Source organism: Mugil cephalus, chromosome 19, assembly GCF_022458985.1.
Source record: "Mugil cephalus isolate CIBA_MC_2020 chromosome 19, CIBA_Mcephalus_1.1, whole genome shotgun sequence".
Lineage (NCBI taxonomy): Eukaryota > Metazoa > Chordata > Actinopteri > Mugiliformes > Mugilidae > Mugil > Mugil cephalus.
The window spans coordinates 11,759,548-11,781,595 of NC_061788.1; the positions used below are offsets into that span (position 1 = coordinate 11,759,548).

The window sequence follows — 22,048 nt, forward strand, 5'->3', positions numbered from 1 at the left end:
GTTTCTGCTGTTTTTGAAAGGTGATTGACAACACTTGCTTTTCTCTCTGCATCGTGTCCAGGCAATTATGCAAAAAAAAAAAAAAAAAGGAATCAGTGACTTGGAAAACGTGTGGGATGTAAATCCCTAAAATAGCTTTGCAAAACACAAGCAAATGCGCAAATGAAATTTCTGCACCGCTCCTCCCAGATCCTCCCCCCTCCCGTCTTAGTGGGCACAAGCTCAGTTTAACTGGTTGGTGTTTCATGACTCCGCAAAAACCTCATTAAATAAGCATGTGGTTTGTGTGAGCTGCGAAGACGACCAACAAGAGCAACAAGGGGAGAGCGGTTGGAGCGGTATCGTCGGACCAATCGGGCGCCTCTGCGCGGAGGGGCCGCCGGTGTGTTCAATGTCGCTCAGCAGATGGAGGCGAGTGTGAACTGGGCTCCCATGCTGTCAGTGCTCGCTCTCCCGGCCCAGCCTCTCTGCTTGTGGTCACACCATCCTCCTCCTGTCACGGCCTCGGAGCAACACACACACACACACACAGACCACAGTGTGCCTTTTCTCTCACTCACTGTAGACGCTGTGAATGTGAATCTAGGGTCAGGCAATGATGTCGTGCTAAACATAGCATCGGCTGATTGATAACACAGCTTAAAAGTCCTGAAAGTAGACAAAGAGCAAGACAACATTGCACATCTTTGAGATAAAGATACAATAGGAGAAAACAAATTAAGTGATGTATGTGGCCATGTGGTGCATTTACGCATAGATCTGCATGCGCACATTTGTTATTGCACGCTCCAACCATGTGCCTCACAGCGCATAGATGTGAGGGCATCGTATACAGTTTACTGTGACGAGGTAGATGACAGTAAGTGGAGGCTGTTATCAGATCACAGTCAGCGGAGGCCGGAGGGACTTGGAGGGACGTGCGGTCTAAATGGATGCTGGCAAGACAGAGCCTCTGAAACGCTTTGATGCTCGAGGTTGGCCATAGAGAGGACGAAGAGGGGCTGTTCGGCTTTTTAGTTTCCCTCTCATCCTCTCCTCTTTTCATTCCTCAAGGATGATGGAGATGACTTAGGACTTTCCCCGAAATAAATAGTGAGATTTGTAGTTGGAAGGAAAAGTGTTTGCAACTTTAACAACAGTGTGTATGTAGGTAGGTAGCTGCCAGTTTATTAGGTACAGCAGTGTAGGATGTATTCAGATCCTTTTGGAGTAAAAGTACTAATACCAGACTTTAAAAGTACTCTGTTACAAGTACTGTTAGAAGTAAAGGCCCCTTTGTTATTTAAGTGAAATCATGTGAGTATAATCATCAAAACATGCTTCATGAATTAAAAATAAAAGATGATATTTAGTACATATGAGATTGCAACTGATAATTTTACTGTTTTTTTACGGTATTTTTTTCTGTTTTTCTCTCAGTTAAGAAACTTACTGATTGAACATAAAGTTCAAGTCATGACAAAACACATTTTACAGGACCTGTGTGTTTTTGTGCACAAATCTCCATTTATAAAGCAACTAACTAAATGTAGTGAAGTAAAGATTCAATATTTCCCAATCAGTGTCGAGAATTAATCAAAATACAAGGGCCTCAGCTTTGTACCTAAACGCAGCACTGATTAGATGAAGTGTGATTAATCTGTTTTAGGGGTGGGCTGAATCAAGTCTGGCCAATTTATTTATTTATTTTTAAATAAAGTGAATGAAGCCCCCACTGTAAAATGCTCTAAAGTGATTATAAAGCTTCATTTGCACCTGAAGATTGTCACTAGTGACGGAGGAAGGGTTGATTGAAGGGTTTGTTTGTCTGCATTAGTTTTAATTAGCACATTTCTATCAAACACTTCCTGCTCGGCCTCAGCCATAATCTGCGGTGAGCGGTGGTGTGACACACGCTGGCTGTGTGTTAGTGACTCACATGACCTCGTCAGTCAAACACAGAGTCATTGTCTGATCAGCTGCCGCTTCCATTCATCCATCTGACGCTCGTTCTGTTTGGGAAACCAGGTCGAGGGTCAGTTTGAAGGCAAAGCTTGCTGAGGTGAACGAAGCAAAATGCAACCTTGGAAAAGAACATGGGCTTCATAGTTAGACAAAGTTCCTAAACTACCAGTGTTTCTCTGCAGGGAGTTACTCTGGGGCTTATGTCCCCGAGAGGCGTGAGGCCTGCAATAAACGTCTGGAAAGACACTTGCACTTATGAACTGAAAAGAAATAAAAGGTTAATCATTGACGGGCCGATCTAAACTCATCACCTGGCGTCATGCAGGAAAAACAGCAGCTGTTTACAGATGTATGCAAAATTGCTTTATTTTAATTTTTTCATTTTTCATACATTTGTCGTATAATAAATAGACACGAGAAACAAGGCTGAAGCTTCAGTCCTCTTCTTATGCCGATTCTGCGCGTTTTGTTTTTTTTTGTATTTTTTTTTCTCCACACCGCAAACAACTTTTCATAGAATTTACAACAGAAAATAAAAAAGAAAAAACAAAGCTTGACACAAGCTGAATTTCCTGCTACCAGCTCATCGCTCACGTCGGTGTGATGGGCCTGAGCTGTGCTCACGTAGCATATCCCAAGGAACAAAAATATATATATATTTATATATATATATATCTTTATATCGTATTCACAGTTACAGTATTTACACCTTTTTATAGGATTACAAAGCAAATGGGCAGAAATGAAGACGTTTCTACAAGAAACAATCTTTCAAAAAAGGGGAAGTGGAGACTTTTTTTTCCTGTACACAGTGGACCTTTTTCCTTTAAATAAACAAACCTTTCAAACCATCAGATTCCTTTTACAGATCCCTGAAAATGTTTTAAATACTCAGTCTTTTGTTAAAAAAAGAGAGAAAGATGCATCTTAAAAGTGTTACCCTTGTGACGATTAAAAAAAAAAAAAAAAGCTTTAGATTTTCTGTACAAGTAATCATATACAATATGAACATCACTGGTGGAAACGAAAACGACTGGATGAAAAGCAATGACTGACTTGGTCTTAGAGGGGGGGGGGCATGATTGGCTGAGAGAGGGCGTCGAGCAGAAGTGCAAGCCTTGAGTGCATTAATATCGTTGATTTTTTTTTTTCTTCAGCTTAATGAGTTTAAAAGGAAAAGGACCGCCCTCACCTCTTCTGTCACGCATGAAACACTGAACACTGGTAGCACAGCAGGAGTTGCAGCTGAGGAGAAATGTGTGAGCACACGAACATGAGACAGTCAGACGAAAAAGGAAAGTGAAATCATCCCCGCCGAGCACCCAAAAGCAGGCAGCGATTCTTCACACATGCATGTTGTTGGCGCGCATCTCTGGAAACGTTTCTCGGAGCCACCGGGTCTAAATAAGGACAGTGACGTGTTCATATGGCACTTAAATCGGGAAATGATTAAGCTGAAAAAGCTGAAAAAGCGTAAGATTCACTTCAGTTGCTGCTGCCCAGTGGATTCAGACTGATCATTAGCTGGCCTTCTGCGCTGTGGCCTACAGGGGGCAGTGCACTCGCATTCTCACACACTTGACAATACAAAAAAAAAAAAAAAACACGATAAATACTCTTGATTGGAGGCCTGACGCTCATACTCTCTCACACACACACATACACAAATATAGTGTCTTTGAAGAAACAGGCAAAGAGGAAAAATGGAAAACACTGGAATACCATTAATACAGATTCTGCACATGATCTTTAAATTTTGCATAAACTAATAGGAAGCAGCATGATCCGTTGTTGGCTGGTGGTGAAAGCAGGTGAGATTTTGAATATTCCAGATTTCGTGTCAGGTTTTTTTAACCATTTGTTTTGCTTGATTTGTGTGTTTTTTTTTCTTTCTATTTTCTCTTAGTTTGATTCCAAAGAAAACCTGTACAGAGGAGGTAGTAGGGAGAAGGCAGCGTGTCCGCTGGCCTCCCACCTGCTGCTGGGTGGAAACAGCACCGTCAGACCCCGCCTTGGGCTTGTGCGTTTCAGTGTTAGTAAGCAGCTGAACATGTGAGTCTGTGTTGGGTTTTTCTTTTTGTACCACGTGTGGTGTGGGTAAAGCTTATGAGACAAATGAAAGAGGGGAAGAAAAAAAAAAGTGTAAAACTTGTACAAACCAGGACCGGGTGCGGAAGGAACCGTGCTGAAATACTGTCTGATGCTGAGAGGAGGGGAGGAAATGCCACGGCGGCAAGTCAAGTGTTTACAAAAAAGCGTTTCGTTTTGTTTGTTTTTTTTTTTCATTTTAAGAGCACCATAAGTCGTAAACAATCGAGAGTCAAAATGTGTCAAGGGCGCTGCTACAGGCAGCCGAACGCTATCCAGATGACTTGCCGGTCTCTTCTCCTCGCTCCCAGAAAAAAAAAGCCTTCCTTCCGGCCCCTCCCCGTCCGAGGTTTTAGCATCGAGTTTCTGTGTTGAGGGAGGTTTCGGGGGACAGCGCTTTTCACGGCCCGCGTCTGACGTCGACGTTAATTCAGAGTTCCCCTGCAGTTCTCCGCCCCACACAAACAGGGGATCTTCTCGTCCTCGATGGGGAACTTGTAGTCGTAGGTGATCTCCTCGTTGACGTTTATCGGCTGTCTGGAGTAGATCACGATCTTCTTCTGAGACTCCACTGTGATGACCTTCGCATAACAGTTAGGCTGCGGGGAGAAGACGAAGACAAAGAAAAAGGACAAAATGAGAACCCGCTTCCCTTTCAAGCCTTTCAAGCTCACTTGTGCAGAGTGTTGAAATGAGGCGGCGTCTTACGTTGCAGCTGTGGTTGATGAAACGGGCAAAGTTGCCGCACTTCGTGGCGTCTATGATGGTGTCGTGGTCGACACGGAACATGTAGCTGCTGCCGATGCCCTCCTCTTCGTAGCGCTTCTCCCGCATGTCCGCGATCACCTGACAGGAGAAAGGGACCACGGTCAGACAGGAAGTCTCTGCTTCATACCAGCAGGTGGCAGACGCCTTTGTTCACCATTCAGGAGCTAGAAACGGTCCTACAGAGCCGGGCTCTCTTTGATCATCTGAATACTTTTTTTATCAATCTCAAATTAATTAATTTGCAGTTGCTGCCATAAAGCGACAACTGCAAAAAGATAAGAATAAAATAAAAACAGAGTAAAATAACAATATAAGAGTGACCAGCAGGAGGAGCTATAGAGTCCTCGTGCATAAAGGAGTGCACTGGCCACCACGGACTCGTAAAACATCCTCAGCATTGTCCGGAAGACGTCGAAGGACCTCAGTCTCCTGAGAAAATCCTTCCTGTAGCGCGGGTCTCTACCTTAACCCTCCCCATGCTTGTATCACAGTATGATTACAGCCGTCTCTAGAAATGGAGGAAGAGCCTGTAAAGAGTTCACCAACACCATTCATCTTTATGGTTTATGACACCGCGTCTTCAAGTCAGAGCTGACTCAAGTTAATGTTCACTGGTTATTTGGTCAAATATGACACCGTCACAAGTCTACATTCATAAAACCTACAATAACGAAGGAGCCCCGTTCATCCTCCGCGCAAGACAATCAAGCCAACCCTCACCTGTCTGATGTTCTGCCCCACGTACTCGATCACCATTTCGTCAGCTGCGATGGGCTCCTGGGCGAACAGACCCCAGTCGTGGATGTGCGACTTGCAGAATCTGATCTTCTTCTTGCGGAACTGACAAAGAGAAAAGAGCAAAGAGTGTCGGCAAACCTCGCAATCGACATCAGGGACACGCAGGCTACAGCCAAATGCACGTTCTGAACGGGAAACGTCTCCCTCTGCGTTTACGCTCCGACTGTCGTTTTGTTCACCTTCAGCTGGTTAAACTTCAGCAGGTCACTGTCGCAGGCAAACGACGACAGCAGGCGTCTCTGCTCCGACCGTCGCTCCGAGCCCGCTCTGGTGGAGGCGTGGACCTGCGCAGGAATACTCATACCCTGCACAGATGACATGCGGTTAATATACAGTACATGGCTTGTTTTATTCTAAAAATTATTTTATAAATTTGTCACATAAACTAAACCAGTAGACGGATCTCTTGCCCACCTGTGTGTCGACAGGAGGCTCCTCCGACTGCAGCCGTGTGCTCTGAAGGTATTTGATCTTGTCCTTCTTGTCGATCTTGTAGTATCCCTCGCTTCGCGCGCAGCCGGTCATGTGATCCCTCATCCCATCGTCTCTCCTCTTCTTCTTCACTCCGGGGATGTTGGTAGGTGCAGGGAAGTCAAGGAGGAAACACGTTCTGAAGCTCAACAGATATCAGCCAACAAGTTCTTCATTTTCACCAGCAGAGGGGGCTGCTATTTATCACACGCAACACAAGTCTATTAAACGCGACCACAATACACTTTAATGGTTTTATTTCCTCTCGCCGCTTTCTGATGGAGTCTGTAAAAACATTGCGAGAAGTGAAAATAAGCAACAACACTGGTGTGAATGAGCAGTAAAGGATATGAGGATGGTTGACCCAGAGAGTGTCATTGAGCCAGTCGTTGCCGTTGTCCTGCTGGAGCATCTTGTCGTAGGTGATCTGCAGAAGCCGCATGTCCTCCTCGTCTATGCCCTCGTTCCAGATGTCGTACAGGATGGTCATCTCCTCGAAGTCGGACCGCCGGCTGAAGTAAGCCCGGGGAGGCGTGGTGACGGGAGACAGGCTGTCCAGCAGCAGCTCCTCCCAGCCCCTCCGCGCCCTCCGCGCCGGCTTCACGGCCACGGGCGCCTCGTCGTCGTACGACAGGTAGCCGTCCTCGGCCTTCAGTGCCGTCTGAGGCTCCGCCGTTCCTTCCCGGAAGTCGAGGCTCGGGTGCTTGGGAGACTTTCCGAACAGCGCTTGGACGGACAGGTCTCCCGGGTGTTCGTCGTGAGGCAGGGGGGTGGACTCCGACGAGAGCTCCGAAGACTCATCAGCCAGTGCAGTTGGGGTCTTTCTGCCTTTGGGTCGCCCGGGTTTCCTCTTTGACGGGGTGGCATCTGATGGCACAGGGACTTCTAGAGAGACAGGAGTAGGTAGATCTTGAGGCATTGTGGCAGCGGATAGGGTCTGGTTAGGAAGGGCGCTGATTGGCGGCTCCTTAAAAACTGGCCTGTCATCCAGGCTCTCAGAGGATACTTTCCTATTAAGGGTCAGAGCTGTGGGGTCAGGGAAGACTGGGGTGAATGTTAAGTCTCTTCCTGGAGTACGGGGTACTCCAGCGCTAAGGACGGGGGACTGCGCGGGGTAGGAAAACGGGCTACCGGGGATGTGAGGGGAGCTAAGCAACAGGCTACTGCCCGTCAGCGGGGCGTCGCTGCCAGGCGTGATGGGCATGGTGTCGGTGCTCTGGGACTTCCCCAGACTCCGGGCACGCTCCATCAAGTCCCTGCCTGGCGTGCGAGGGATATCCTCATCTGTGGGGAGCCTGGCCCGCTGAGGGAGGTCGGGCAGGGGCCCGGGGGGCGGCTGGAGGAGGGAACGACCTTCTACTGTCGGGTGAGGAGGAAGCGGGAGCTGCATTAAGGACGCTGACTTGGGGACGGGCGCTTTCGTGTCTAAGTGGGACGGGGCTAATCGACCGGGGGCGCAGGGTACTTCTTGAGGCTCTGCTTTACCTTTGGCTTTAGTCTCCTGGTCACTGTCAAGAAGGGTGCCTGTGGGAGTGGGTGGCCGAAGGTTTGCTACATGCTCGCGCAGTTCAGACTTCACCACAAGGAGGCTGCCGTTTACGCCGATGCCCCGCTCTTTGACTGAAAGACAAGACGAGACGATGAATACTAATGCTCTTCTGTTGAAATTAAACATCCTTGACAACAAGGCCAGGAGAGGACACTCACCTGGGATGCCTTTAGGTGACGGTGGCTTCCGGTCCTCCTCCACCTCCTCCTCAGGACTAGGAGGTCTACGCTTGTGTTTGCTGATGAGCTCCTCAGCGCTGCTCTGCTCCTCCTTGATCTCGGGCGCGGGCCTTGCAGGGGGGCTCGGCGGCTTGGCCTCCGTCTCTCCCTCCTCGTCGGAAGACGAAGACGTGGAGGACGACGAGGACGAAGAGGTCTCGGCCTCCCTGCCGACGTCCACGCGTTTCACCGCCTTCACGTCTTCCTCCTCTTCCTCCTCCTCTTCCGAGCTCACCTCGTATTCCGAAGAGTCCGAGCTTTCCGCCGAGGAGTCCGAGCTGGCCTTGGAGGAAGCCGAACTCTCGTCTTCTGCGGAAAAAAGAAAAGGGATAAATTACAGTAAAACACCGTAAAAGAACGAAGCAGCTGTCTGTGAAAGACATTTAAAGTACCGTCATCAGATGAATCCGAAGAAGCGCTGTCGCTGGACGAGTCTCCTCCATCTTCATCATCACCGTCCTCGTCGCCGCTCTCCTAAGAGATGATCAGATGCATCATAGAAACGTACAACACATCACCTCTTGTGCCGCTTATGTCTTTTAACGTGGCTTACTTTGCCCGATGACAATCGGTCTGTAGCCGTCTCATCCGGCTCCTCCTCCCTGTCCGACAGCGACTCCTCCTTCTCCGACGTGTCCACCTCCTCCTCCCCCTCGCTGTCGAGCTTGAGCGGCCTCGACTGCCGCCTCTTTGCCGACATGCCTTCGCCGTCCAGTTTGGAGTCATCCGAGGGGAGCTCAGCCGGGTCTCGGTCCCGATCTGACGCAAAATTAACCCACGATATAAATGGTCCTTTCGGATAACTGCACGAACGCAGCGTTTTTACAGTGTGTATCTCATAGCAGATTGTTACCTTCGTCCTCTAGCTCATCATCCACTGGAGTGGAGGGTCGGGCTCTTTTGCTGTCACCTGCCGCCGCAGCCTCGGGCGGGCCCTTCCTCTTCACCTGAGTACAAGATGTAATCCTTTTAGCACCTGGAGACAGCACACCGGGTCTGGGCGCTTCCTCTCCTTCTCGCTTTGGTTTCTTACCTTGAAGGATGGCAGGCGGATGGCTCCTCGCAAGCCGATTCCCAGGCCCATTCCTTCGTAGCCGAGTCCCTCACCCTTGTTCCAGTTCTCCAGCAGACTTGAACCCATTGTCTCTTTAGGTTTGGGTCTTTCTTCTTCTTTCCCCTCAGCACCCTTTACTGGAGTCAAAGACGCCTAGGGAAAAAAAAAAGAATAAGGTTTGAACGCTTAGTAGTTATGACATTACAGCGGACAATATAATAAAGGTCGGTCGGGATTCGTGAACAATAAATCAATTATGTTTCATTTATTTGTTAGTCTATAAAATGTTGGAAGATGCTTAAAAATTCCCAAAGGAGGCTCCAAAGTGATGTCTTCAGATTGCTGAAGGCCAAAAGAATTAAGTTTTAAATTGAATAAATCTCATATGTGAGACAGTAAATATCAGCCATTTTTCCTTGAGAGGGGACTTAAATAATTGACTATCAAAACTGTTTTTGACTGAACGAGCTCTTTTCAGTAGTATTTGCATTCGCGGCAGCCGCGGGATGACGGATGTCAGATCGGTCTAATTCATCAGGGTGGCACTCGTCCGAATGATATCTACTATCGATGCAGGAGTCTCGACCGTGTGAGCACGCTGGACCACAGGGAGGCAAATCAGCCACAGCTACACCGAGAGGTCATTAGTCTTTCAGCTTTTTTTTTTTCCCTTTGTAATAGTCTCATGTTATCCGACTTTGCATGATGTCTGCGACAAGTGTCTGCGCTAGTCCTGCAGGATATGAGGAAAACATACAGCGTGCGACAGGACTGTTAAGCGACGATTAACAAAAGCATTTCTCTCCTCCTTCAGACATTGTGCTAGCTAACTTCATCACAAAAGTGATCAACGTGAGAGCAGCTGACGCCTCTGATTGTCAGTGTGAATGCACATAAGGATGTTTGCTGCACATATTCACATCGCAATGAGGGAATTATTATCCATCACTAGCTTTAGTTTGTACTATAGCTCAGACTAAAGGTAGTATACAGATAACAGTCTATATGCAACTCGTTTACCTTCGCCGATCGTTCCTTCTTGTCCCACCAGTCGTCGAAGGCCCTAAAAGCCACCACCTCCACCATCTTGCGGTTGAGGTCCCTCTTCATGATGGCCTTCAGCTCCTTGACGATGACCAGCAGCACACCGTCAACAGTGGCCTTGTGCGGGTCCTCCTTTTTAGTCTCGTATCCAGGAGGAGGAACGGTAGGGTTGAACTTTGGTATACTGGGATGCGGCCATTGCTGCCCGGGCGCTCCTGCGCTGCTAGCGGGCGTAGCGCCCATGGACAGAGGCGGGTAGGGTCCGCCGAAGGGCCCGGTTGCACCACTGTCCATAAAATGTGGATAAGGATAGGGCCCTCTCGTCTGAGCGATTCGACTCAGCATCTGCTGCTGCATCTGGAATGACATGGGGACCGTGCTCCACTGTTCCCACCGCAGGCAGTTCATGAGCTCCATTTGCACCAGCGGCATCATGCCGGGAGGGTAGGGACCCATGTGAGGCAGCATGTGGGGGGGGACTCCCAGGTGAGCGGGATGCCCCGGGACGGCCGAGTGAGGGGGCAGGTGATGGTGCGGGATGGCGAAGCCTGGCTGGTGTGTCAGCGGGTGGTAAGTGGAGGGGTGGATGGGAATGGTCTGCATCGGGGACACCGCCGAGTTCACAACGATGCCCTTTCCACACTCTCCGCCAGAGATCGGCGTCCCGGGCATCTCGTCGTCGGAGATTTCCATGTCCTCCCCTGACGACTGCTGACCCTGTTTGGCAAAAAAAAAAAAGCACAGCCTATCAGAGCTATGCGTGAAACTAATTTGTACAATCATCTACCCTTTTTATCGCCATGACAACAGAGCAAGTGCCATTTACTTCTAAAGCCATGGAGATGAGGTCAAACACTCAGAATATGCTAGTGGACCTTGAGATTAGATTGTCAAATGTGACGCTTTAATATGAATGAGCAGAAATACGGACAGGTTTGTTGAAAATGTTTAAAACAGGTTCTGATGCAACGTCAGAGTTTGGCGGTGTGTTCTCGAGTCACGCTTGTCTAGAAAAAAAAACTGTGATTCTAAAATCTCTCATTAATACTGAGGATGGAAACCTTATCAATTCTTCGCAACACGGGCAACAAAATATTCCAGACCTGATCCGAGTTCAAAGTTTAGCACAGTCAAACACGAATGACCCATGTTTTTGGTCAGCATGTTTCCAAACAGCTGTTTGCTCATTAGTCAAACAGCGCATCCCTCCAAATGCCGCAGCACAGGAGTACGAATGCAAGACGTTAGACAAATCAGTGTTGGATTCTCCTCCCCGTTTCCTTAACGTGACGAAAGAGCCTCTGTCCAGGCAGCTCCAGAAATGATACTAAGCAGGCTGAACTCAGCATGGGAGTGGTGTTGTTACACAAATGACCTGTTTTGCACTGTTTGCTTTGTGATAACTTGAAATGTGAGAGGAGAGACGCTGTGGCCAATCCTGACTGTCAGGCTCGGCGAAAACCAGGAAGTGTAGCGCTGAATGGGGCAAACAGCCAAACCGTACTTTCCTAAGTGCCTGCGTGCAGCGCGTGTTAGAAAGAGGAAACAAGAGCTTAACGTGTAGAATAAATAAAGTCTAGAAACACAACTTAACGGGCCAGATGGTGTCACTGCTACTTCAAACGAGGACGCCGGAGTTGTGTGAATGTGAAGGTATTCGTAAAGGCTGCAGGTTACGCATTTAAAACCTGTCGTTTGGGACTAATTCATTCATTCATTCACCTGCACTGTCAAGGAATTTATAACCCGATCGTGCTCACTTCTTTTTTTTTTAAAGTACCAGTTTGACCTGTTTGTTTGCTACGAGTGCTTGGATCATTTTTAAAAACTGGCAGTAAAACCAAAAGCGAAAAACAGAAGAGCGAGACTGCCTCCATTAGCTACGAGAGTAAATACATTTGGCACAGTAGCACGGTTTACTGTGAAACCGGAATTTCCTTTACAAGGCAGCAACAAAAAGAATGAAACAAAAGGGAAGGTTTACTACAACCACCTCAAACTGATACTAGACCACGCTTCCTGTGTCCCCTGTGCAACCGTCATTCACAGCTGCGCATAAACATAAGCGCGACGCCACTATCAATTAATCACAACTATTAACGAGAGCTAACTGTCGCAGCATCTGACACCTGGATGCCGCTCCTTGTGAAATGCGATGAACTTGGCGCGCAGAAATGTAGGTGTAAATAAATCAAAGAGGAGCTCTTACCGTGTCTGTCTTGTCAGGGGGAGACTGGCCTCGGAAAGGTCCGTCTTTGAGGTCGCTGTTGCTCGTCTTCTCGTGGACAGGGGAGCCGGCTCTCTTGAACAAGGAGGCCGTCCCGGGAACCGGCTCTTCGTCTTCCGAGTCGGGCAGTGGCGTCGGGCTGATGTCCTCCAAGCCCGTGCTGGAGGGACGGGAGTTTTGCTGGCCGCCTTGCGAGCCGCCTGTGTAGGGGGGGATCGGGGACAGCTGGGAGGATGAGGAGGAGATGGGGCTTCCCTCCATCCGAACCTCCGTGTCCGAGTCCCGCTCCTCGAGGAACGGTAGCAGCTTTGTCCTTTTTTCCTTGAGGAGCATCTCGATGCGGGAGTCCAGGCTATTGCGCTCTGGGTCGGGTGCCGGGGAGCCAGGTGAGGGGCAGTGCTCTGGCGTTTGGGGAGGCGGGGTGGTCGGGTGGGGCAGGGGCTCGGGCGGCTGCTGCGGGATCGGAGGAGTCTCCGGTCTATCCTTGACGGGCAAATAGTCAGTGGAGGCCGCGAGGGGCGGTTGCGGCGGCCGGAGGTACTCGCCTTCCCGTTGGGGCGGGTGATGGAAAGCAGGTTCCGATGGGGGGAACGCTGGCGGCAAAGGGGCTTGGTAGGGCGAGAAGGCAGACTTGAAGTTGGGCGTAGCGGGGGGCGGCGCCGTGTAGGTGAAGGAAGCGGAGGAAGGAGGTGGAGGCTCGGGTGGCGTGAGCTGGTGCTGCTTGAAAGCCACCTGCTCAGACGTGCCTCGGTACATGTTGCTGCGGTACTGAGGCCTCTCCGGCCGGCGGTTGTACGCGTCCTGGAACTTGCTCTCGTGTCTGCGGGACTTGTAACCCCCCGAGCTCTCGGGGCGGCTGGACTGGTGCGCAGGCGTGGACTGCCGACTGGAGTAATTGGAGTCTTGAGAGAACGGCGTACCCGTCTGGCGAGGGGTGTGCGGGGTTCCCTGGGACTGCGGCGTGTCCTGCCTTAGGCTGGAATAGCCCGTCTCCAGGGTCAAGGGAGTGGTGGAGCTGCTGGACGGCAACGTCCCTCCCGCGGCCGACGCGTTGCTCTCCGACAACCTTCGGATGGGCTCGCAGGCCTTAGAGGAAACAAGCGGGATGGTGTCAGTAAATAACTCTGATTGAAGGAAATGTGGTTTAAAATCAGTGACTACTTCACCCAGATGACTAAAGCTTCGCATTAGCATAGAGAAGATCTTCTTTTTTATGTAATAAAAAAACAACTAGTGCATCTACACTCAGGGGGATCTCATTCAGAGAAGGGCAAAGGGCACGTTTCAATGGCTTTCCTTTGCTCTACTCCACCACCTGCCGCTCTTATAAAATTAATTACAGATTAGAGTCATCTTACACTGGCAAACACAATACTAATAGTAAATAATTCTTCCTTCACAAATAATTTGCACAATCCTCAACTACACCTTTAGGATATTAAAGCACTTCATCAACACTTAATGGGAATTAGCGCATTTTATACACAGTTGGAAGAGTTGAGTTTTACCATTAGGGCTTCTGCCAGACTCCGAGGTGAAACTTCCCTGGCCTCCTCTCCACCGACCGGCAGCGTCCGCGGGGTGTAGCTGCCATTCATCAGGAGCTCGAAGTACCGAAGACGATTCTCACCTGCGGACAGCACACACGTGTGACTGCGTGGAATCGTAGGGCAGACTCGGTAATGGCAGGGTTTATTAAAAGCAATCGGAGTCGATTTGGGCAACAGTTGCTGAACCATGAAATGGACATTTGTTTTTTAAAAGTGTTAACGTGCACTCATGCAAAGAATAGGAGCCTCACAGACTCACGTCATGTACCATTTTCACGAAATTATGTCATGCAATAAATATTCTACAATTTACAGATGGTAATCTAAAACATCTGAAATACATAAATGCTGTAATGACGTTACGCAAACACCAACTACAATTCTTGAAAAGACACGACTCTATATTAAAAACGAATACATTGCTACAAAAACTTAAACAGAATGGCATTTGTGTAGCCAGTGAAAACCGTGTCAGCTGCAGTTAAATCAATCAATCATTATGATGCAAAAACGTTGCCTGTCACATCCTTTGCATCATCTTAAGTTGCATCAAAGTTGCTGTTATGCGCGACTCAAAAACAACTCACAGAAACTTTAAACCCTGACTGTGCTGACGTCTGAAAAGGCGAGGTGATATTTCAGTGATTTCTTTTTTTTTTTTTTTTTTCACAAACAGAGGATGTGCAGCGGCGAGTACTTTGACACACTGGCTTGTGTTTGTTTGCAAGTCTGAAATTATGCACAGTGGGAGTACACAGCACCCTCTGCTCTGGGCTTGTGGGAACGAAGCTTACTTTCAATGAAATTCAATTACCCCCACGTTACCAGGCAACGCGCGTAAATTTGCGCACGTGACTGCTGTCATCCTAGCATGTCCGAAAACCACGTTTCATTCTGATATATAAATATATATTTGTCAATTCTACCGAAAACAGACAAGGAGTCCGACTGTGCGTAAGAGCAGCTGACGCGTCTTCACCTTGAATGAGTGAATCACTGTTTACCTTTCGGGTCCAGCTCCACGTGGATGATGTTTCCCATAACAGACGTGTTGTGGAGCGACTGCACGGCCACCTTGGCGGCTTTCACGGTCTCAAAAACAACTTTGGCTATTCCCAAGTGCTTTTTGTTCTTCGGATTGTACAGGATCTCCACCTGCTCGATCTCCCCAAATTTCTTGCACATGTCGGTAAGAAATCCTTCCCTGATGTTGTCGTTCAGTCGGGCGAATGTCACCTCCTTTGGAGGCACGGGGCCGATGTAGCACTCATCGATCTGGGAGAAGAAGGACAGGAGTTAATGTTAAGGGCTTTCGGGTTAATGTTGCACCATGTGGGGTCATTTGTGACAGCTGAGATAAGAAGGCTCGAGCCGGAGAAAGTTGCAGTGAGCACGCTCGTGCCGTCGGTGCAGTTATTAAGATAATTAAAAGTCCAGAAGTGTAAGCATGCATTAGAGAAGAGTTATTTTGGTCTCCGATAATCATCCTGCATCCCAAAGATGAGTGAGAGGGGGGTGTGTCTGCAACTTTTGACAGCACCCCTTCTCCCGCAAGGAAAAAAAGCTGGCATTCCCAAGTCACCAGTCGGGAGCTGATACCTTAAACTTAGGCACCGGTAGATCCGTCTCTTTGTACTTAGTCCAGAGACGACCGATCCGGGGGTCTCGGACGATCTCCACCGGTGGTATCCCGGAGTTCTGTGGGAGAAGAGAGGCGAAGATACCGTGTCGTTATCTATCCTAGTCACAACTCCACTGCTAACTTGTTGCAAAGTAGTCCTGCACAGACCGAAGGCGTCGTTTAATCATAATAAAACAACCTCCGATGCGGTGTGCAGGAAATGCCCGTAGCCGACCACGGCTACCCGGCCACACTGTAACCTATCATGGAGGTCGGCTACTCGGTTACTATTGTAGCCGCTTCGCCCCGCGACAACGGCGGCACTTACGGGCATGCTGAAAGTCTGCCCATCGTAGCGGTACAGTTTGTGGGATCCCTTCTTCAGCGCCGGGTCGATGATCAACTTGTAACTTCTCCAGTGGTGACTCCGCTTCTCCGCCGAGCCGCAGACGGGATGACTGTCCATGCCGTTCGCCAAACCTGAAAACGAGAGGCAGCGGCAGGGGAGAGGAGAGCTGGCGTTATCGGCAGGCAACGCTGAGCACGGTACACACAACAGCCCCGACACTTTCCACCAAGCCAAGCGGCACACATGCAGGACTTTGGCGGCGGGGGGTAACCCCGGTCGGGAGCACGAAAAGAAAACGGGATCTGCCGTATATCCCACTTACGGAAAACAGGCATTAGGAGGGCTGGAGAAAGAAGAAAAAAAAAGAACAAGCTTACTTGAACTCTGCTTTCTGCCATGGTCTTCGTTCAATCTGTTCCTCTCGCCTGGCTTGGACATGATTCGTCCGATCGAGCGTTTTTTTTTAATTGATGAAAAGACGAAATCGCTTTCCTTTCGCCGCTTACATTACATGATTTAGCTTGAAGAATACTGCCTCCTTTTCGGCGAGAGCCAACACATATTGTGTGTGTGCCTCTGGTCTGTAGCTGCTGTCTCTCCCACAATACACCGCCTGGCTTGCCCTCCTCCGATGCTCGCCGCACTTTCGTTACACGGTTGTTTCTTTTTCAATCATCCGTTTAAACGCGCATTTCACTCGTATAAAAAATGCACCGATTTTAATCCACGCTAATGTTAACGTTTGCGTAACGTATATGCGAGTTTCAACGGGCCGTTGACGGTTAAACGGCTCAGAGCATGTGATTATTTTTTTTTGTGTGGAATCTGCCGGATGTATTTACCCAACTGGCAAACACAAGCTTCACACTGGGGGCAATAATATCTCCTTCTTAACTGAACCCTAAAGGCAAATAAAAACGGAGTCGGGCTTTTATGGACGGACCCGTTGTCCGTTCGCAAATTCAGAACCGTCGGGATATATTTTGATACGAACGAGCGGATTCTACATGGCCAGTTGTTTACAGCTAGTAGTCTACGCAAACGTGGAGCGGAGGTTTCGTTTTTTTTTTTTAATACGAAACTCTTTTTTTTCTTTTTTTACTATTTTTTTTTTTTAGTTAGCATTTGAACTTTGAAGCGTAAAGGTGGTATAACTGTCGGAATGCGGCTCTACTTTGTTTCATCTCCGGACCAACAAACAAACTAGAGACGAAGCGTCGTGTTTTTTTGTTTTGGACGTTATCGACCAAATATATATTTTTTTATTGATAATAATAATAATTAATGGGAAATGTGTGTTTCCTTTTCTTGTTGTTTTCGTGAACCGCATTTTAGGGTCGAACAAACTGGGTTTTGTTTGACATTGCCTTGCTGTTTTGCAGTACTCGGGCAATTGGCTGGTTAACAGCGGCGGCTCTGCGGGCCAATCAGAGCGCAGCAGCGCAGGAGCCGTCTGCTATTAGAGGCACGGCTCAGGAGTCCTCCAACAACAGAGAGCAGAGAGAGGGGGCCGAGCGCTCTCGGCAGCCATTTTCCTTAAACAGGACTCAATGGCCTATATGGGTTTCCTTTGTTCCAAAAGGGATCTTACACTTGATTTCCTCATCTCTCACGGACTATCATAAAACTATGATTCCTCCTTTTAAAGGATTGAGAAGAAGGAAGAGAATGTGCTGGATGTAACACCCTGTGACATTTTGAGCCTTTTTTCCTCTGCCTTGGAATCCATCTTTGTCTTAACTAGGTCATGGCACACCCAATATAACAGCATTTATAGTTCTTAAGTGAAAAGCAACCAAAGTGTTGTGAATAAACAGCTTTCTGGTTTTGGAGATGTTAAGTGAGAGTAAAACACAGTTAAGGTGACAAAATGTGTAATGGCAGACTGTTGGCATTGCACTTATGGCCTTGTAGGAAATGAGTAGCAATGAGTAAGTTCAACTCTTTTATAATCATTTTTTGATCATTATGAATGTGAAATGTGAGGCATGCAAGTAACTGTTATTAAAAAAGTATTATTTTTTTCCTGTCAGTTTATCTGTTGAGCTATCATCACTTTGATCTTCACATTGTGTAATAGCCAACTTTATTCTAAATGTTCACCGGCATGCTGACATATGAATATGATAAGTTCAGGATGTTTATGCCACTGTAGATGATAGAAAGCAGGCCAGAGATAACTACTGGCCTTTTGAAAAAAAAGGAGAAAAAAAATAGTTTATGTGCTTCTTGCAATTTTTGACTGTTGACTGACAACCCCTCTGCTTTGATTAATGACTTGAAACACTTTCCTCTCACAACAGCAAGGCTTAATACCCCGATGGTTTGTGTTGTACCTCGAGTGTGGAGACAACGTCAAGCACGATTAGGTTTGTGCGTCGCTGTCCATTTAGGAGCCAAACGCGTCCAAAGTGTAAACGTCGGCTTGACCTTGCTTCAAGTGTGTATTTAAATATCAAAAGAATCCCCGCCAGGTAGATTTATGTATATATATATATATTATTTTTTTGTTGTTGTTGTCGTCGTTTCTATCACGACTTAAAACACAGACTTTCCAACTTAAGAGGAAGCAGATGCAGGGAAAACCTTTTCACGGTGAAAATATTTACCTCAGCAGTTAACAGGCCTAAACGCAGGGGCAGGACGACTGCTTTCAGCTCCATCGTCGGATCCTCAAATAATGGCATTAATAAGGGGAGGGAGAGCGTCTCCTGAAAAGGAAGGAATCCATTATAGCACGAAAGATAGAGCTCTTTTGAAAACTTTTTGATCAGTGGTAGCACTGCCTCTCAGCCAGCGAGTATGCATCTTCAAGCATCATCTGTGTGGGCAATATGCAAACCATCTCTCTCCTTCAAGACAGGATTTGCAGTCGATTGTAACCTCTTCCATTTCGACATTTCTGTCTGAGCTACTTCATATAAAACTACAAGGAAGTGTTGTTTTGAAAGGTAATGGATTTTTTTTTTAGCTATTTCCACTTAATTTGTCCGTCTATATATCTATATACAAGTATACTAAGACGGCATATAATACTCGTCATTTTTTAAAAATACGACGCTTTCAGCACAGACCTTTGTAAAAAAAAAAAAAAAAATCTCTCTCTATATATAGATAAATATGTATAACTGCAACCCACATTTTTAATTGATATTGCAAACTTACAGTTAGTATTCAAAACATGTAATCCGAGTCTTTAAACGAGCAAAAAGGAATCTTTTAGGGAGAAGTCTGTTTTTTCACTGCTTCCCTTTATCCAAAGAGACCTTTTAGTGGTATGTAGGCTACACTTGTTCAGTGGTTTCTCTGCTGTCCTCTGTCTCAAAATGGCTTCTTTGCAGACAAAGGAGAGCACTGTGCTGTGTAATGTTGCTGCGCCATAACTGGGTGAGGCTCGCGGAGAGCGCCTCTTTTCACCCCCCGAGGACGTTCGCGTTTCTCGGTGATTCGCCAGGAAGTCAATAACCCACACACCGCGGCGATGCTGATTTTTTACTCGACAGGGTGTATGTTTTACAATAAATCCGAAAAAAAGGGGGGGAAAAGAAATGCAGTGCGTGTTAAGGAAGGAAACTTTCATGAGGCGGCGCATTCAGGCTGTCGGTTGCTGGGCTGACTCGCCCTGGCAACGGCAGTAATCCGAGAGCTCTGGACGGTTGCCATGTGAGCACCCCCACACTACCATATAAGGTCAACAGGAAGCCTGTGCAGGAGAAGCGCCGCTGTTTTGTATCTGGGTGAAAATAGCTGCTTGGATTGGTGCTTTGGGCTTCGACCCTGCTTTTCCACGGCTCGAGACAAAGACTCGCGGATCGCGGAGAGTCTAAAAGCGCTTCAGACCACGTAGAACAAACAAACAAGGTGCCATCCTGTCTTTCTTTTTTTTTCTTTTCGGCGAAGGAGTTAAAAATGTAGGAGAGGAGTTTTTATTCGCGTGCGTAAAAATAGGTCTCCAGACGCGCCTCCTGGGTAAAGTGGTGCCTCAAACGCACGCATTTTTCAGCGTGTGAGTGACTGTACAACGCGTATGAGGGCACACAAATCGCAATCCGTGTACCAGAGGCCTGTTTTTCTTGTTATCCACCCCTCGCTCATGCTCCTAAGCGCGTATTCAGGTCACGAGGCTCCAGTTCCACCCTTCCCCCTCTCTCTATCTATCTCTCTATCTCTCCCTCTCAGCCTTTCTAGATCCCCAGCCCACAATGCAACTGCTGACAAAATGATGATTTAATGTGAGTTCTAGCCATGAAAATGTGACATTAGTGAAAGGATTTGCGCTAAAATTCGCCAACAATGGCTATTTATAGGCCTTTGTTCAAGAGAGAAAAAATCCTCCTCGGTGGGTTGCGCCACTCAGCTTTGACGCTGACAAACTGGAATATTCCACACAGGGGATTGGCCTCTCTTCCACAGGACAGATGTCTCTCAGCACGGCGCAAAATATTTTGACAATTCTTGGTTTATTAACTGATGAAAAGAAGGGCTGTGTGCGTGTGGATACTAGGCTACTTCACTTACATGTTAGGCTGCCACTTTCAGTATGTAAGTCAAACAAGCACTTTTTTTGGCATTATTTGTTATCCAAGAGATTTTTCTTTTTCTTTTTTTGTTTAATAGTGCTTGTGCTACTCCTAGACGTAGCCTATTGTATGTGAGGCACATGAGAACCGTGAATGGCTTTTTCTGTGGAGTCAGAATAACCAAGCAGACACAGCTTTATGAGCTCTCTTTCTTTGTACTTGCAGCCTTTTATTCTGACGGATTGCTCACTGAATCAAATCAGGCATCCTCGGAGCTTGGTGTTTTTTGATTATGTGTGGGCACACTCGATTTTTCAAGGATTTGTTTTCCATGCAGACTGGTGGTACTGTATTTATTTAAAACACTGCATTTCCTTCTTTCTAGGTCTTAAATACATTTGCATGTGTAATGTACTATTAGTGTGATTTTCCACAGTGTAGTTTGTGATTTATATCTCTTTCTCTTGGCACTATCTTCACCTGTCTGTTTGTAAGATGTTGAAATAAATAGACTTAACACAATATTTTTTTTATGCTTTGTTGTTTCAAAAAAAAAACTGAAGCAGGTTGTTGTATTTGTAATCTGTGAGCCCATTTTAAAAGCTGCCACGACATATTAAATACAAATGAATCAAACTATGCAGTGGACGTAATTCACGTTTGCAGGTTAACGTTTTTGGAGCAATTTGGGTGAAATTCCTTTTTTGGTGATGGTTCTTAAAAATGTGCATGTATTCATACTTAAATGATTACTTCTTTTTTTTCCTCCTCAAAATAGACAAAGTACTGGGTGTCAGCTTTTCCTCTTAAAGGGACAGCTTGCTCTAATTTCCTGCACTCACACACGCCAACTATCCTTTACCACTGGAGAAATTCCTCCTTAAAATTTGCCAGCAGCTTTAGAGAGAAGAAATCCGTAACGTTTTTTCTCGTTCCACGTCATCTCTCAACTCGCCACTGTCACAGATTTTAACTGTGATTATTAGCAGTGGACGTAATCAAATGCACTTTCAGTAAAAAAAATTCTCAGGGGTCCACCTGATTTGATGTGTGTAGTAGCAATTCAAAGCTGAATTTATGGCCATATCCTGTGCGTTTCGCCTTTGATCACGAGCAGATACGAGCACGTCTTGCGTGGTTTGACTCACATTCACTCCTGATCAGAAAATAAATTAAAACTCCAACGCTGATAAGATATTCCTGATGTCCCAGGGCAGCGGACATTGAGCACTGGCACCTCTGAATGTTATCTCCAGCCCATCGCCTCTGGTTTGCACATTTAATTAGTTCGCTGCAGTGCCGAGATAAGTCGGTACGTTACGTCCTGGGACATGAGAGGGTAGTTTGTCCTGACTCCCAATCTGTGACGATGCTGCAGCCTGAGCAGAGGACGGACATCTTTCTGTGGATTTGAAAACAATCATTATGGTTATTTTAATTTGAAGTGGCATTATGTGCATGTAATCTGCAAACGTCGAGAGAAGTTATATTAAAGATTCACATTGTACCATGAAGTTCTTTTTTTTTTATTATTATAATTATCATTCTGAACGATGATAAACATGAGCCTGATGGTGGCAAAGATGGTGTAAAAGCAGAACACACATATAATATCAGGAGTATATTTTAAAGCGTATGAGAGAATAGAAGAAGAGGGGCTGACCTTTTTTTAACCAGTATAGTTTTCTGATGAAACTAGCCCTTATGGAGGCTTGTTGGCCACACACTCTCACTCACTCTCATCAGAGCATCTCCAGTGCACGCATTCCCAACCTCACAGATTAAAGGAAATCTGTGAAAGGTTAACAAACAACCTCCGGCAGCACTGAGAGTGAACATTCTTAATG

General features: G+C 47.0%; 1 protein-coding gene across 5 annotated transcripts; it reads right to left on the bottom strand.

Moving 5' to 3' along the window:
• Positions 1 to 2,284: 2,284 nt before the first annotated feature.
• On the bottom strand, positions 2,285 to 22,015 carry setd1ba (SET domain containing 1B, histone lysine methyltransferase a). 5 transcript variants are annotated; one of them, XM_047569257.1, is made up of 19 exons: positions 21,865 to 22,015; positions 16,059 to 21,603; positions 15,661 to 15,812; positions 15,311 to 15,409; positions 14,716 to 14,986; positions 13,670 to 13,791; positions 12,144 to 13,247; positions 9,911 to 10,651; positions 8,870 to 9,043; positions 8,690 to 8,783; positions 8,390 to 8,595; positions 8,229 to 8,310; positions 7,777 to 8,145; positions 6,421 to 7,689; positions 6,013 to 6,179; positions 5,778 to 5,903; positions 5,521 to 5,640; positions 4,741 to 4,878; positions 2,285 to 4,631 (listed from the first exon to the last, which is right to left on the bottom strand). In XM_047569257.1, exons 2-19 carry the CDS (start codon positions 16,117 to 16,119, stop codon positions 4,458 to 4,460), a joined length of 5,469 nt encoding a protein of 1,822 aa, XP_047425213.1. In that variant the 5' UTR covers positions 16,120 to 21,603; positions 21,865 to 22,015; the 3' UTR covers positions 2,285 to 4,457. The 5 variants fall into 5 exon arrangements, with proteins under 5 accessions (XP_047425213.1, XP_047425217.1, XP_047425216.1 ...); XM_047569261.1 differs by lacking the exon at positions 21,865 to 22,015 and having other exon boundaries at positions 6,421 to 6,954; positions 7,555 to 7,689; positions 16,059 to 19,779; XM_047569260.1 differs by lacking the exon at positions 21,865 to 22,015 and having other exon boundaries at positions 18,291 to 18,392; positions 18,847 to 19,445.
• Positions 22,016 to 22,048: the final 33 nt, after the last annotated feature.

Excerpts from the sequence above, each read along its gene's own strand:
- setd1ba (XM_047569257.1), bottom strand. The coding sequence starts at position 16,119 with ATGTCCAAGCCAGGCGAGAGGAACAGATTGAACGAAGACCATGGCAGA. Across the intron at positions 14,987-15,310 it reads TACCGGTGCCTAAGTTTAAG|ATCGATGAGTGCTACATCGG; the intron begins GTATCAGCTCCC and ends TTCTTCTCCCAG. Across the intron at positions 10,652-12,143 it reads CCCCTGACAAGACAGACACG|GGTCAGCAGTCGTCAGGGGA; the intron begins GTAAGAGCTCCT and ends TTTGCCAAACAG.